At 40.0% G+C, this 17,298-nt stretch overlaps 1 protein-coding gene across 1 annotated transcript; it reads left to right on the forward strand.

Annotated features, from left to right (window-relative positions):
• The first annotated feature begins 1,086 nt into the window (after positions 1–1,086).
• On the forward strand, positions 1,087–2,951 carry LOC112561548. Its single transcript, XM_025234106.1, has 3 exons — positions 1,087–1,100; positions 1,331–1,523; positions 2,313–2,951. The coding sequence occupies exons 1-3, from the start codon at positions 1,087–1,089 to the stop codon at positions 2,760–2,762; spliced, it is 657 nt and encodes a 218-aa protein (XP_025089891.1). The 3' UTR covers positions 2,763–2,951.
• Positions 2,952–17,298: the final 14,347 nt, after the last annotated feature.

Consider the following 17,298-nt stretch of genomic DNA (forward strand, 5'->3'; position numbering starts at 1 on the left):
GAAGGTTCTTCGAGTTCTGTATAGCTTTGTTTGCAGCTGTGGTAGCAATGGACAGAATGCGAGGCCTGGATTAGGAGCAAAAGTGTACATAGACAAGCCATCAGAAAAATAAACGGAAGGCGAGCCAATAAGGAAGCTGTAGCAGACAGATGAGATGTTTGTCCCGATGAGCAGCCAGGGAAGGACAAGCAGAAGTATGATTCGGATTTGAGAGCTTGGACAAGGAGTCGGGCATCAGACTTTCTGAGGCTTATGAATAAGGTGCAGTGGTCAGCCAGCAAGACAACAGTTACAATAGTTTATTTTGGACAAAGCAAAACAACAAAAAACAAAAACGAAAATCTTAGAAGCTTGGACTCTGAAGCATGGCGAATGGAGCTGATCTTAAAGAGTTTTCATGTGTTTCAATGCCGATGCTTGATTCGAACCGTGAACTGAGATTGGGAAGAAGTATTGCTTGATGCTTGTCTGAGGAAGAAGGCATCGCATTTTACGATCAGAATTAGATAATCAATGAAAGTAAAATCAAACACTTACACAACCAAACGCTAGAACGTTCTAGAGCTGTAAAGAACACTCAGTGCGCTCGCAGACCAGATCAAAGGGCAGCGCGGAGTGTTCCCGTCGTCAAAGTCAAAGGGAGATAAACGTCGCGCTGCAGTCGGTCACCGAGCGTCTCTCTGTGCGCGAGCGCATGTTCATCATCAATTCAGATTTTAAATGTCTTCTGAGGAGACGTTTATCTAATCTTAAGTAATATTAAGCTCTCACGTAGCGTTCTGGAATTATTAATTTAAAGAAATACAATTAATCATTTCATATTCTTTAAAATTAAAAAAAAAAAAACATCTAAAAGCACAACCACCTGCTTGCTTTCAGCTGAGTACGTAAAAATGCTTTCCTCTCTGCAATATTTTAATCCTGGCAGCTGCCTTTCATCCATTACTCCTAGTCACAGTAAGACGTAGCAGCAGAGGGAGGTGGAGGGGACTGGAAAAAAAGGAAGATTTTTTTCTGTAAAAGACATCTGTATCTTTCACAAAGAATGTGAAATCATGTGCCGCAAGCACATTTGACGCAACTGAAATGCGCACGCAGAAGTATCCCCACGCACACAGACACAAAGAGAGAGAGATGATGAAAAGGTTGTCTCTAACCTTTTACTGGCCACATGATACAACACGTGCTTCTGATGGCATAAAAATTGGCGTCTGTCGATATAAATTCAGGAGTCTTCCAAAAGTGAATAAACGAGTTAATCTGTGCTGCAGTTCATTGTGCAGTGCTTGGCACAGACAATACTCAGGCATCAATCTGGCGCTGGATGAAGTCCGACACGTGTTCTGTCAAAGTTGGCAGATTTGGTAGGTACGTGGACGATTGAAGAAGACAGGAAGGAAAAACAACCAAGCACAAAACGAACAAGTATTTTTAGACAGACTTTATGCGTCAGAACGAGACTATGCATCGTGTCGCCGTTTATCTTATTCTTATTTGCCTCATCTGTGGCGCCAGAGCAGAAGGTATGTTTTATTTTTTCTTTCATGTTAAGATATAACAATATTTATATAAGATATTGAGTGAAATAAACGAATTTCCAAAGTATTGATCATGAACAAGTTTTCTTTTTCTTTTTTTTCTTCCTTTTCATTCTCTTCCACTCTGTTCGTCTCTCTTCCTCCTTCTTTTAAGAATTGGTCTTCTGTTCTCGTGTGTCTGCATGTGGGACCATTTAACCACTTTTGTTTGGCAACTTTTAACATTTTTTTTATTCACGCTTTTGTCTATACCTCTTTGTGTCTGCATGTCATTGGATGCATTGTCTTTATTTGTGTGTGTGTGTGTGTAAAACATCTGTTCTTATGTCGTGGAGCTGCTGGCAGCTTTCTCATCAGTCTGCTAAACAGTCACTCCATCAATAATTCAACACATCGGTAAACAGGTTCCCACGCAAAGACTTCACTAATATAATGCAATAGCCCTTTAACCCGTGTCGAGAAAGCCATCTTGCTCATGGATACTAAATTAGTCTTACTTTTTATGTACATTTTTTTTTCACATTGGGAAATACAAAAATGAGTCAGTCAACACGCGACAAACAATTCTGTGATGATGTTTTTCTCAACCATTTACTCGGGATATTAGTGTTGTTGTTGTTGTTGTTGCTGTTAATAAAAATAAAAATAATAAAAAATAAGAACCAATCGGAATCCATTACACATTCGATCGCTTTATTCTTTTTAAAATTTCCTGGGTTGCTATGCAATATCGTGTGCAATTTTTAACGCCTGATTCTTCCGCTCTTGAAACAGCGCTGCGCAGACGCGGCCTATCATCACCGCGAACATCCCAAACAACAGAAATACTCAGAATATCGTCACGGTCCAACACTCAACCGGCACGGCGAGACCTTGACCTTTGCTAGCAGTAGCAGCAGCAGCAGCAGCGACGACGACGACAACACTCCAGCAAACTCGCCGCTGGCATCGCACCCAGCAAAGCACGACGATGCCTCCAGAGGACTTCCGGACGCGCAGACTCCTGAGCTCTTCCGGCCGCTGGAGGTGGACGAGTACATCTCGGACAGAAGTGATGCAAAGAGAGCTCGCACGATTCAGACCCTCAGCGAACAGATCATGCGTAACTCGGACATCTTGTACGACGAACTCGCGGACAGTTTCAACAAAGTCGTCCTGTCGAGACACGTGTCCAAAAAACTGGAACAGCCGAGAAAAATACGTTACGAGTTTGTGGGCAGATAACTGGCGGAATCGGTTAAGCATTCTGCAAATGCTCCTTGGACTAAACTCTTATTTGATGGACAACAGGTCGAGAATTGATATATTTTTAACTGACCTACAAGTGACATTTATTAATTTATTGGAGGATACGTTGTTTCGTTGTTTGTTTTCTAAGCTGAAAAAATTTTACTGTTAGAAAATGTGTTAGTGAACAGGAATAAAAGGTACAAGCTGAAGTTGCGATTTTGAATTTTTACAGAATATTTTATGAAAATGAACAGCTTCATCGCCAGATAAGTTGACTTACTCAAACGTATCAAGAGTCTTACTGACATTTGAGACGATATAGAAGCGCTAGTCCGTGGCTGTTGAATAAGAATAAGCACTAGCGCCTTTGCCCTTAAATCTCACACTACTGTCGGCTGTAAAGTGTCAGGAAACCGGTCACGCTAAAACAAAGCAAAATAAAAACACAAAAAAAATAAAAGTGGATGATAACAGGCACAAAAATATATCTACCGATACAGTAAAATTTCTGTTGATTGTTAACAGTTATAAAGATGTAATGATCTCGTATATTAGCAGTCAAACAATATATATATTTTTCTTCCTTCGTCTGTGCAGCATTATTATTACCATTTCAGCATCTACTATTACATCTACCACCATCAACACCACCTCACCACCGCCAACATCCCGGTCACCAAAATCTTTCACCCTCGGGCAGTTCTTGCTGCTGTGTAACGAAATTTCCTTCTGAAGATAAAATAAAGAATAAACGAAATAACAAGTAAATTTGATTTAGAAACTAAGATGTGAAGTGTGGATGGGAGCATATTAAATGAAAAGTTTCACTGGTCAGTTGGCGGAAATGCATGCCTATCTGTATTTTCTTCTTAGTGTTCGTCGTGAGGGGTACATCTCTCTCCCGCCAGCTGTCTCTTGTATGAGTGACAGGCTGATGAATGGAGAAGCGAATTCATGATGTATATGTTAAATAAGATAAGTGATGTGTGTGTATGTGAGGGGGTGAACGAGTCCAGCGATTTATTACAATAGTTTCTGGAGCAATACAACCAATTGAATGATTTAGAATTTGGACTTCGTAGTGTTAGGTGTCAGGTCCTATCTCAGGTCATACAGCATTTTTAATATGGGTGTTTTGAGCCTAAACGGACTAGGCTACAACAAAATCCCCCTTTTTAAAACTCTGGAATATCGGAAACTTTCCGAGAACATCACTGAGATGCAATATTTTCCATTTTCTGTCCACATTGTGTGTCAATCTGATTCCCAAAGCGAGTGAATGTCTTCGCCAACTTGGAAAACAGATTAAGTTGAGAGGTAACTTGCGGACTCGTAGTACTTTTAAATTTATCATTTTAATTTAAATATTTTAAATTAAATTCATCGTATCCTATCCATTACTCCCTTTTTAAGTTTATCGTCACTGCAAATTAAAAAAAAATAATATTCGTTTTTGTATTAAATTGGAAGGCTGATTTTCTTGTAGGTGCATTCAAAGGAACAGACATTTGTTCGGCATGTAAACAGAGTTCTCACAACAAATCTCGGTTACTAGCGTAAACAAGGAAGACTTCACTAGAAACCCACAGAACTACATTCAGGGGACTCATTACAATGTAGTTATCTACTGTGTTCTTTAGGTCAACAAGTTCTTTAGATAAATAGAGACGGGAGAAGCTAGTTCTCTCTGAGGTTGTGCCATCTCGTTTACTTGCTGAGAATGAAGTTCAAATCACGAGGTGACATGTACGCTCCAGTGCGCGATCAACAGCGCGTATCAATATCTGAGCATCGAGATTTTGTTGTCGAGCTTCACTTAGGTCGTGGTCCGGCAAATGTGGGGACACTAATCAAGCCACTGAGAACTGCACAGGCAGACACCTTTTCAAATTATCTCAGGTTTTGTCGTGAATACCGTGGTCGGCTTATATTTGCTTCTTCAAGACCAAGTAGGAGATAGCGGATCCACGTACACAAAACGTGAGAGTCTGCGATCGATTCCACGTAGTCGCAACGATTTAATCAGGGCAAGTGAAATCTGTAGGGAATATTTCACTCTCAAAAAAAAAAAAAAAAATCGCTCTGTGGCTTTCAGGGAGCATTGACAGGGACTTTGACAAAGATCCATGGTGGGAGGGGCAGACGACTTGTCTTGGCTTTTGTTTTTTTTTTTTTTTTTTTGGTTTGGTTTGGTACGCAGTGACGTTTAAGCGTGTGACGACCTTTCTCTACCTGAACACTTCGCCTACACTAATTATTTAAGTTGGTCTGTTCGTCTCTCTGTCTATAGGTCAGTCCGTCTGTCTATCGTTCTGAATCGTCAAGTTGCCCGGTTTTTTTAAAAATATATTTATGTCCGTTTTCCCAAAGTGATGACTCAATGGGTATGAAATAGAGGGACAATACTTCAAATATTAACAAAACAATGTAAACAAAGGGAAGAAATGGGAGGACGTTGTAGACATCTTGTTTTGTGTCAAGGTTACTCGAAATTGGAACCAAATGAGGGAACTGATTGCAACCCCAGGAACACCTGATAATATATTCATACCATCGTTTCACGCCTTTTTTATCGCAAGAATGAACAAATGTTCTTGATTTCTAGATATAGGAGAGAGCACGTTAGGATGGGGTGGGAGGGAGAGAAGGTATGGGTGATAAGACTACAGTAGTCTACTCGCTGGTATAAGTTTGGTCTCCGTACTGTGAGGACGTAACGGCGACGTGACACTTGCAAGGCTGGCACATCAGAGACTAGCGAGTCCAGGCTTCTGATATTTTGATTTGTGTTCATCCACTTTCAGTTCACATGTAAACTTTAGAGCCACGACATACTGGAAAGTGAAGCAATGGCAATTAGTTATTTTCGTCCTATTAAAATCTTCGTGAAAACAAAGACAAAAAACTAAAGGTGATGACCATTACCTTTCGGCGTTGATCGACTTGAGGTAAGAAATTCAATCTATTCTCTGTGGGGTCAATCTGTGGACAAAAGCAGTGGACGAAATTTATGCTAAAAATGTTAGTGATTACAATTAACTGATAAATATGAGTGGAAAAGTTAATTACTTATAAATGTGGATGTTTCTTTTGTGGGAATCTAACGTTGTGGTATACTCCAAGACTAAACAATATGGTCAAGAAATGGCTAAAACATAAATGTCAAGTTTTCAATTAATTAAAGTTGTTTGGAAATGAAAAGCCAGTAAGTAAAAGTCACTAAAGGTGTCTGAGATTTGAGATTTCAGTGACTACAAAGTCTTGATTGTTTTTCTTTTTTTTGTAATGCCAGAGAGAATTAACAGTGGCTCCAACAAAGACCGTGAGTGTTTCTAACCACGATGAGTGGGAGCAGACGACCTGTCTTGCTCTTTTTGTCGCCAGTCAGCCTGCTGACCATTTATGTCGCTTACGTCATAAGACACATTTCCTGCGCCGTTGATGACGTTTTGGCAGTGAACAGTGACGTCCGAAGGTGTGACGACCCGTCTTTACCTGAACACTTCGCCTACGCTAGAGTAGTTGACGTTCATCCCGTCAGGAGCAAGAGTTTGTGTCTGGCGTCATGCTTTCGTCACAGCCTGTGCAGCCACGCAGCCTACACTGCGACCTCTGACGTCAGCCGTGCGTCATGCGTTCTGTTCGGAGGGCAGACGATGAGAACGCGACGTACAACGGACGAGCTGCGAGACGAATCTTGTCGTTTCCTGATCATGGTAAGAGTCCTCGATGGAGAAACGTCTTTGCACAAAAAGTTCAATTATTATTGCGAGTTAGAGAATCGTTTTATGTTGCTGAAGGCTCCACCATTACATTTCCGTTTGTACTGTAATAAGGCCTTTAGAGAGTCGTATTATTGAGAGGATGAGAACTACAAACAACAACATGCAGCATGGGAAAAAGAGTTCTAGAAGACAATGAAGAACCGCCAATGTGCATTTTGTATTTTGTGTGTGTGTGTGTGTACGTGCATGTTCGTTATGTAAAGTCAAAGCTTTAAAACACTAGTAACGTGTATATTAAGATTTATAAAGCTTCAACTACAATCAAACGACTATAAGTCGAAGCTTCAAAGAAATGTTGAAAAAAATCCAATTATGGAAGGTTTGAGATAAGAAACATTTTTTCACTGTTGACTTGTAATTGGGGAAGGAATACACAATGTTACACTTTCCGACATATTTTCACATGGTTTCAACATGCTGACCGGCTTAAAATTATTCGAGTTGTAAAAGTTTTTGGCTAGGGCGATTCCAGCTACGGAAGTTAAATGTGCATTGCTTTCATGGAAAACCAACCAGCTGATGTTTAAAATTCGAGTTAGGGAGATGTTCGACTGTAGTTGTAGATGCTTCCAGTCTTATGTGTCGTAATTTAGTTCAAAGAACCTTAAGGATACTTGCATTGCCGATTTTCTACAGTTAGGTGGAGAAGCATAGAATCTTTCATGTAGATATGCGACATCAAAGCAAGCTGTACATCATGGATTGCTTTGTCCACAGAAGCCTTGCGCTAATGGCGGATACAACGACCGAGGCTTTTGTCACTGTAAAGACGGATTCACTGGACAACGCTGTGAACTTAAGAATGCAGGTATGTAATTTTGTGTGTGTGTGTGTGTGTGTGTGTGTGTGTGTGTGTGTGTGTGTGTGTGTGTGTGTGTGTGTGTGTGTGTGTGTGTGTGTGTGTGTGTGTGTGTGTGTGTTGATGATATTAGTTACGTTTACAACTAGTTTCAAATGTGATGTTGCTGATATGATCTCGTGACCACTGATATAGTCAGTTGACCCTTCATGAAGATGTCATAATAATGTTCGTTTTCAGACGAATGCAAACGTCGCTGGACAGAGATCTTTTCTACTGACTCCATGGGTTCACTTGTGTCTGAAAACAGCACTTTAATTAGAGACTTAGGCTCTTACTGCATAGCATCTAACGCAAAGGTGAAAATTCGAGAAGAAGACCAAGACATTGTTCTCCACGTCACAACGATGCTAGCATATCAAGATACCTTTGCCATACAAACTACCTCTACAATGACAAAACAGGACTGGAACCACTTCGCTAAGGTCCCAACGCGACTGTTTCGCTACATCAGTAAAGATGGGTGGGTTCAGATGCTGCAAGAAGACACTGGTAACATCACTGAAGTCAGTAGGACAACAACGTGGTATGCACGTATGCCTCAATATGTTCTGAACAAGACGCCCACTGGCGATCTTTTGCAAGCTGTGATGGATGGCAAGGAACTGTTGGCATTTTCGGCCCTGAAGTTCAACCAGACGTCACTTGATGTCGTAGGCCATCGGTTCCAAATCTATATCTATTCGGATAATAATCTTAGCTTTTCCAAGCCGCCATTCTGGCATCATTACACGGTTAGCTCTTCTGGCTACACTGAAGGAGTTAAAGTGCACGTTTCCAGTGAAACATTTCTTGCGAACGATTCAGGGACACGTTTAGGAAAAAGTTGCATTGATCCTTGTTGGACAAAAGCAACCCAAGAAAGGACTGGACACGAAAACAGCGTTGGCTATCTTATCGGAGCAGTCCTCAGTGGTCATCGCACTCGCGTCATTGTCAACGACATGGCTCTGAACGTGGAGCAAGTGCTCGTCGTCGATAACACGGTTTTCTTTGACGCGGTTTATTTCTTAGAGCCAGGGGACAACAGTCAGCCTCTAACGAACCCCAGGTCTGCCCGCCTGGTGGTGGCCAGCGATGGGCGAGTCGTCGCATGTAGTCGGAGTTTACTGCCTTCCTGGGACATGATGAAATCTTCCTACAATGCCAGCTTCCTCACCTGGTTCGTCCACACACGTCAGTGGTCACGTGTTTTCACCGTCACGACGCACGGGGACGTTCTTCACGGGTCAGAGAGTGCTCTCGTTGATGCAGTCAGTCGAGGTGCTTCTCTCCAGATTGGCCTCACCCTGGACAACTCTTCCTCTTACAGGTATCTCCTTCTGACTATCCGTTCTATTCAGACAACCTCCGAGGGTCACGTGGTGGCGGAGCTGGAGGGACTTTCACGTCTGCTAGAAGACCCAGGTGTGGACTGTTCTTCCATTGCAATGCTGATGACATCACTGGGTGAGGTGCGAATATATAATTATTGGCGCCGACATGCTGGAAACCACACTGTGGGTGAGAACATGACGATGGACTGGTTCGTGGAGAGCTATCAGCCCTGATTGATACCCCTTCATTTTTTTTATCTCTTTCATTCATGCCTTCTTCCTTTTTGTTCTCTATTCTTTCGTTTTCCGTTTTCCTAGACAAAGGGTTACCAACTTTTACATTATGGCTTCGGAAGGTGATGGTTTTTTTTAAAAAAGAAAATCATCATGTCAGTATGTCAAGGATAATGTAAGTCAGTGTATTAAGTTACAATCTTGGATCCTGTGGACAAAAAGAGACTCTAATGACCGTTTGTACTGTAGTTTGTCACGCTGTTGTACCCACTTCCTTAAAGTTTTTCTATATTATCTAGCACTAACGTTTCTTAGTTTAACACTAAGATTTTCCATTTGTCATCACTATATATATATTATGCTGAATGTGACTTGTACTTCATTTTGAACATTCTTTCCCTAATGAAAAATTCGTACACTAACGCGAACAATGATGTTATTTGGTGAAGATTGATGTTTTCTTTATATATCCTTCGACAAGAATGCAAAGCTAAAAATAAATATAAAGAAATATTTAGAGGAATAAAATGAAAGTTTCTTTAACGGAATTTTGTGAATGTTTGAGTGGTTACATTGTACAAGAAGTGCTCAATTACTCATAGATAATAGATGTATGGTGTCATCTGGACAGCTGTCTACATACCCAGACATAAAAGTTGCCTGAAATGTGTATATATATATATAATATTGTCTCATTATGATGTAACTGTAACCTGACCAACATTTTAATTATAACCTCAATTCTCCTTAAGACAGGGACATTACATTGTTGTGTCCTCGTTTGCGATATTACTTATTTAATGTTATCTGTGTTTGGTAGACCAGATGTGGGATGAGGCTGTATTGCGTCCAGATCATGATAATTTATTACAACTTTGGACAAATTAATTCTTCGATAAATACTTCTAATGTTAAAATAGTCAGATTTAATCCTGAATACTTGGAAAGCAAATGTTTTAGTAAATAACACTTTTTGCTTGAGAGTTCTGTTACTATTTGTGCACATTGTGAAGATAAATCTTATTTTAATATAGATAGATATATGATTTTTTTAGATGTCGTGAAAAAGGATAACATCATGCTTTTACCTTTTATTTATATGAGAGTCAGCATTAAAAACTTATGCACGCCATTTTATTTACTGTATAAAATTACAGTGACAATAAATAAATATAAAAAAATTATCTTTTTGTTCTGTCAATATTTTCTGGTTTAAGAAACTTACTGAGCGTAAAGTGAAGTTTGTGATCTGAGTGTACAACACAGTTTTTTGTTTTTCATTTCCATATAAAGTACGAGTTTTTTGTGACGTTATATTTGTTTACATTTAACCGATATTTACAAAATGCTTACGGATGCATTTATATAACTTCAACATATACATTAACAGAATAATCAAGTACAGGTAAATACGACAAGGCTATGTTTTTCGGAGACACCACTTTGAGGTGTTTTATAAACTTAGATTTTTTTTTTCGTTAAAACAAAATTGAGCATTCGTAATTAAACCAGCCAAAATTACACAAACAGTTTTGGTTTTGTTTTCACACGAGAAAGAAAATCGCCTCCTAACAAAGTGATCTACTACTACTGCACACACACACACACACACTGTAGCTGTATATTCATTGATATTAATACTTGACAAGTTAATATTCAAATATCACTGGAGGTTGTACAAATAATCCACGTCATCTAAAGACAGGTGCAATATAAACTGTCAATAGCAAACATTTTAATTTAAAAAATCGCAGATCGAGTAAATATTTTTACTTGACGGAGACATCTATTGCTTTGACTTTTCAAATTTTGCTGACCTTATAAACATACTTTCCAGAAGAAAGTTTACAACTGCTGACAACTGTAGCTACGGGTCATTCCTCGCTTCTCTATATGAATTTATAATTATATAATTACTAATGAATATAGAATTACTAATCAACGTTAGCGCAGCTGACAAAGGGACTCACAAACATAACATTAAACTTTGTCTCCAGACTTGGCGTGCCTTTAAACCAGATAATCTTTTTGTGGCCTAAGGTCAGGAAGGTTCATCTGTAATTGGGAACGAATGTGCTGTAGAACGTTCATCATAAAATATTTGTACCTACTCAGTCTCAAAAACAAGCTCGGGAGAAATTTTCACAAATATGGAATACGTCGCAATGCAATGTGTGCGCTAATGTGTGCGTGTGTTTCATTGCGTTTCTTGTGCAAAGGGAAATAACTGGGTTATCAGGGGACACCATCATTGTTTGTTCTTGCCAACTTATGACAATTAAAGAAAAATCTCATGAAGTCTGGTCTTTATTAAAGCCGAAATCTGACACACTCACACACCTCTTAATGCAAAAATAAATAAATAAATAAAAGAAATAAAATAAATAAATAAAAAATAAAGTTGTAATGTAACGTGGATGCGTAGAGCTTCTAACTCAAACATTTTAAAGTAAATTGTCCACTTCCATTCATTCCTTCCCTCGTTTAAAATTTTGTTTTCACTGCAAAATAATTTTTTCAGAAAAAGATGTTTTCTGTATTAAATTGAAAGAGGTTTTTTTCATGTGCATTCATACAAACATTTGTTCGGCATTTAAACACACAAAGAAGCTTTGACGACAAAACCAAAGGACTGACAACTACATCCAGGAGGCTCATTGAAATGTAGTTATCTATTATGTTCTTTCGGTCAACAAGTTCTTTAGATAAATAGAAATGGGAGAAGCTAGTTTTCTCTTAAGTTGTGCCATCTCGTTTACTTGCTGAGAATGAAGTTGAAATCACGAGGTGACCTGCACGCTCCAGCGCGCGATCAACAGCGCGTATCAGCTTCTGAGCATCGAGAACCATCGAGATTTTGTTGTCGAGCTTTCACCTAGGTCGTGGTCCAGCAAATATGGGGACACTAATCAAGCCACTGAGAACTGCACAGGCAGACACCTTCGCAAATTATCTCAGGTTTTGTCGTGGATACCGTGGTCGGCTTATATTTGCTTCTTCAAGACCAAGTAGGAGATAGCTGATCCACGTACACAAAACGTGAGAGTCGGCGATCGATTCCACGTGGTTGCAACGATTTAATCAGGGCAGGTGAAATCTGTCATTTTTTGGTTGTTGTCATCTTACTCTCACTTCACAGCATCTTCTGTCATTTGTTAAATTCCTTGAGTTTGTCCACAGGCTATACAAATGCCGATAAGGTCCTGTTTGATTGACAGACAACCTCGGAAACTCTTTTACGAATTTAATGGTACAAAAATGACAAAATAAATTATGTGTAGTTCATAATAAAGGCATTCATTTAGTGTGGGTGTTAGTGTTGTGTGGTGCATCGTATGTAGTCCACATCAATTAAGCCACAATGAAGTGCCCAGACACGTGTGCTAGGTGTGTTTGAGGTCACCGAGGTCGTGTGATGCTTGCCTGATCGCGATGCAGTGATAACGGATACACGCGCACATCACGTGACAGCTGGCGTGTTTGGCGCTCGATTCCACGTGGCTACAACGATGGGCCGTGGGGCAAGTCTGCAGGACTAAAGTCTTTTACAAAACAGTGTGACGTCTTGAAGTTTGAAGAAGCACAATCAATATTTTCCTAAAGCACCTTTATCCATCCTCATCTCACTTTCATAACACAAACGTGTTTGTCATCTTCCCACCCCACCTTTCAAGAAACACACACACACAACCTGAATTAACTCTCACGGCAAGAACTCGATTCCAGAAATTCGATGACAGTCTCTGCTTCTACATTTTTTTCATAATGGAATAATTATATAGTATATTGTATAAAGTGTAATATATAATTGTGAATCGTATTACTATTTGATTATCTAACTTGGTTTGTAGTTTCGAAGTTTCTCGCCGATCGTAATGTTGACAGGTGAAATATAGACAGAAGTATCTGTTTGGCTTTCTGGCTGACTGTTCGTCTCTCTGTCTGTATGTCAGTCCGTCTGTCTGTCCTTCTGAAGCGGGAAAATCGTTGCCCGTTTTTCATATTTAAGTCAGTCTTCTCAAAGTGATGAATCAATGGGTTTGAAATAGAGGGACAATACTTTAAATATTAACAAAACAAAGTAAACAAGATAAAGATACGGGAGACGTCGACATCTTGCCTTGTGCCAAAGTGATATGAAAGTTGGAACTGAATGATGGAACTGATTGCAACCCCAGGAACACCTGATAATGTATTCATGCCATCTTTTCACAACTTTTTATCGCAAGAATCTTCGAATGTTCTTTATTTTTAGACAAAGGAGAGAGCACGTTGGGGTGGGGTGGGAGGGAGAGAAGGTATGGGTGATAAGACTGCAGTAGTCTACTCGCTGGTATAAGTTTGGTCTCCGTGTTGTGAGGACGTAACGGCGCCGTAACATTTGCCAGGCTCACACATCGGGGACACGCGAGTCCAGAAGGCTTCTGATATTTTGATTCGTGTTCATCCACTTTCAGTTCACATGTAATCCTTAGAACCACTACAGACTGAAAAGTGAAGCTTTGGCAATTATCTGCAACCTATAAAAAACTTCGTAAAAACAAAGACAAAGAAAACAAGGAAAGCTGGTAACCATTACCTTTCGGCGTTGATCGACTTAAGGTAAGAAATTCAATCTATTTTTTATGTAGTAAATTATAACTTTTTAATTCTGTATCTTTCTTAATTAGTCTTGGAATTCATCTGTGCGTTGATCTTTCCTAAACTGCCTGCTTCAAGTTCATAGTCTAAATTAGGGCAAAATCAAAGCTATAAATGTCAATTATAACAATTACCTGACACATATCCATTGAAAACTTTCTGATGTTGTGGTAAACAGTAAAACACAGCAACATTGACAAGAAACTGCTAGAAAATAGCTATAACAATAACTGTCACATTTTCACTAAATAAAAAAAAAATTACTTTAAAAAGCCAGAAAATAAAAGTCACTAAGGTGTTAGAGATGAGTTGGACAATAGGAATCTGACGTAACTTCCTAATTCACGATCATCTCCTCCATCAAACTCATCCTTAAATTATCATTGAACATCTCATTGATTACAAATTTTTGCTTTTTTAGGTCAGCGAGCATAAACAGTGACTCCAACAAAGACCGTAGGTGTTTCTAACCACGATGGGTGGGAGCAGACGACCTGTCTTGCTCTTTTTGTCGCCAGTCAGCCTGCTGACCATTTATGTCGCTTGTGTCATGAGACACATTTCCTGCGCCGTTGGTGACGTTCTGGAAGTGAACAGTGACGTTCGAGCGTGTGACGACACGTCTCTACCTGAACACTTCGCCTACGCTAGGGTAGTTGACGTTCATCCCGTCAGGAGCAAGATTTCCTGTCTGGCGTCATGCTTTCGTCACAACCTGTGCAGCCACGCAGCCTACACTGCGACCTCTGACGTCAGCCGTGCGTCATGCGTTCTGTTCGGAGGCCAGACGATGAGGACGCGACGTACAACGGACGAGCTGCGAGACGAATCTTGTCGTTTCCTGATCATGGTAAGAGTCCTCGATGGAGAAACGTCTTTGCACGAAAAGTCATGTTGAGCGAGTTAGAGAATAGTTTTATGTTGCTGAACGTGCCACCATTACATTTCCGTTTATATTGTAATAAAGCCTTTTGAGAGTTGTATTATTGAGAAGTTTATAACCATAAACAACATGCAGCAGGGTAAAAACAGTTATAGAAAGCAAAGTACAACCGCAATTGTATTTTGTGTATGTGTGGGTGTGTGCGCGCACGTGTGTGAGTGAGTGTGCGTGAATGTGCGTGCTTTATATAATTCAAAGCTTTAAATCACTAGTGACATGTATGTTAAAATTCAAAAAGTTTCAGCTAGTTGTAGTTCTGTCCACAGAAGCCTTGCGCTAATGGCGGATACCACGACCGAGGCTTTTGTCACTGTGAAGACGGATTCACTGGACAACGCTGTGAACTTAAGAATCCAGGTACGATTTTATGTTTGTAATTGTGTGTGTGTGTGAGTGAAGTTTGAAATGTGTGATGTTGCTGACATGATCTCGTGACCACTGATACATTCAGTTGACCCAACACGAAAATTTCATGATAATGTTTGTTTTCAGATGAATGCAAAAGTCGCTGGGCAGTGATTTTCTCTACCAATACCAAGGGTTCACTGGTGTCCGGAAATAAAACATTATTTAAAGACAACATAGCCCCTTCCAGCATAGGATCCATCGCTAAGGTGAAGATTCAGGAAGCCGACCAAGACATTATTCTCCAAGGAACAGTTTTTATAGGAAATAAAGGCACAAACTTCTCCATTCAAACTAGCTCTACTATGATGAAACAGGACTGGAACCACTTTGCAAACGTCCCAACGCGACTGTTTCGCTACATCAGTCAAGATGGGTGGGTTCAGATGTTGCAAGAAGACACTGATAACATTCGTGTACAAATGAGAGCCATTACATGGTATGCGCGAATGCCTCACTATCTTCTCAACATAAGCAACACTCCTACTGGCAATCTTTTTCAAGCTGTGACGGATGGCAAGGAACTGTTGACATTTTCGGCGCTAAAGTTCAACCAGACTTCACTTGATGTCGTAGGCCATTGGTTTGAAGTTTACATTGATTCCTTTGATACCCTTAAATATGTCACGCCGACAAACTGGTATCATCGTACGGTCAACGCTTCTAAACATGCTGAAATAGTTTATGTCACAGTTTCCAGTGAAACATTGTCTCAATGGAGTTCATGGGAAAGTACAGAAAATTTTTATATTGATTCTTGTTGGACAAAAGCAACGAAAGAAAGGACTGGACACGAAAACAGCGTTGGCTATCTTATCGGAGCAGTCCTCAGTGGTCATCGCACTCGCGTCATTGTCAACGACATGGCTCTCAACGTGGACCAGGTTCTCGTCGTCGATAACACGGTTTTCTTTGACGCGGGGTATTTCTTAGAGCCAGGGGACAACAGTCAGCCTCTAAGGAACCCCAGGTCTGCCCGCCTGGTGGTGGCCAGCGATGGGCGAGTCGTGTCATGTAGTCGGAGTTTACTGGCATCCTGGGACATGATGAAATCCTCCTACAATGCCAGCTTCCTCACCTGGTTCGTCCACACACGTCAGTGGTCACGTGTTTTCACCATCACGACACAAGGGGAAATTCTTCACGGGTCAGAGAGTGCTCTCGTTGATGCTGTCAGCAAAGGTGCTTCTCTCCAGATTGGCCTCACCCTGGACAGCTCTTCCTCTTACAGGTATCTCCTTCTGACTATCCGTTCTATTCAGACAACCTCCGAGGGTCACGTGGTGGCGGAGCTGGAGGGACTTTCACGTCTGCTAGAAGACCCAGGTGTGGACTGTTCTTCCATTGCAATGCTGATGACATCACTGGGTGAGGTGCGAATATATAATTATTGGCGCCGACATGCTGGAAACCACACTGTGGGTGAGAACATGACGATGGACTGGTTCGTGGAGAGCTATCAGCCCTGATTAATACTACCTTCATTTTTTTTTATCTCTTTCATTCATGCCTTCTTCCTTTTTGTTCTCTATTCTCTCGTTTTTCGTTTTAATAGACAAAGGGTTACCAACTTTTACATTATGGCTTAGACACGTGATGGGTTTTTTTAAAAGAAAATCATTATGTCAGTATGTCAAGGATAATGTAAGTCAGTGTATTAAGTTACAAGCTTGGATCCTGTGGACAAATAGGAGACTCTAATGGCCGTTTGTACTGTAGTTTTTCACGCTGTTGTGCTCACTTCCTTAAATTATTTCTATATTATCTAGCACAAACCTTTCTTAGTATAACACTAAGATTTTCCATTTCTCATCACTATATATATATTATGGTGAATGTGACTTGTACTTCATTTTGAACATTCTTTCCCTAATGAAAAACTCGTACACTAACGCGAACAATGATGTTATTTGATGAAGGTTGATGTTACGTTTGCTTTGCACATCCTTCGACAAGAATGCAAAGCTAAAAATAAATATAAAGAAATATTTAGAGGACTAAAATGAAAGTTTCTTTAACTGAATTTTGTGAATGTTTGACTGGTTACGTTTTACAAGAAGTGTTCAATTACTCATAGATAACAGATTTATGGTGTCATCTGGACAACTGTCCACATACCCGGACATAAACATTGCCTGAAATGTGTATATATATATATAATATTGTCTCATTATGATGTAACTGTAACCTGACCAACATTTTAATTATAACCTCAATTCTGCTTAAGACAGGGACAGGACATTGTTGTGTCGTCGTTTGTTATGTTATTTATTTAATGTTATCTGTGTTGGGTAGACCACATGTTCAATTAGGCTGTATTGGGGCAAACACATTATTATTTATTACA

Source organism: Pomacea canaliculata, linkage group LG4 (genome assembly GCF_003073045.1).
Source record: "Pomacea canaliculata isolate SZHN2017 linkage group LG4, ASM307304v1, whole genome shotgun sequence".
Taxonomy (NCBI): domain Eukaryota; kingdom Metazoa; phylum Mollusca; class Gastropoda; order Architaenioglossa; family Ampullariidae; genus Pomacea; species Pomacea canaliculata.

What these genes read in the sequence shown, in the direction of transcription:
- LOC112561548 (XM_025234106.1), top strand. An exon ending in CTGTGGCGCCAGAGCAGAAG is followed by an intron (nt 1,524 to 2,312) that starts GTATGTTTTATT and finishes CTCTTGAAACAG; the next exon opens with CGCTGCGCAGACGCGGCCTA.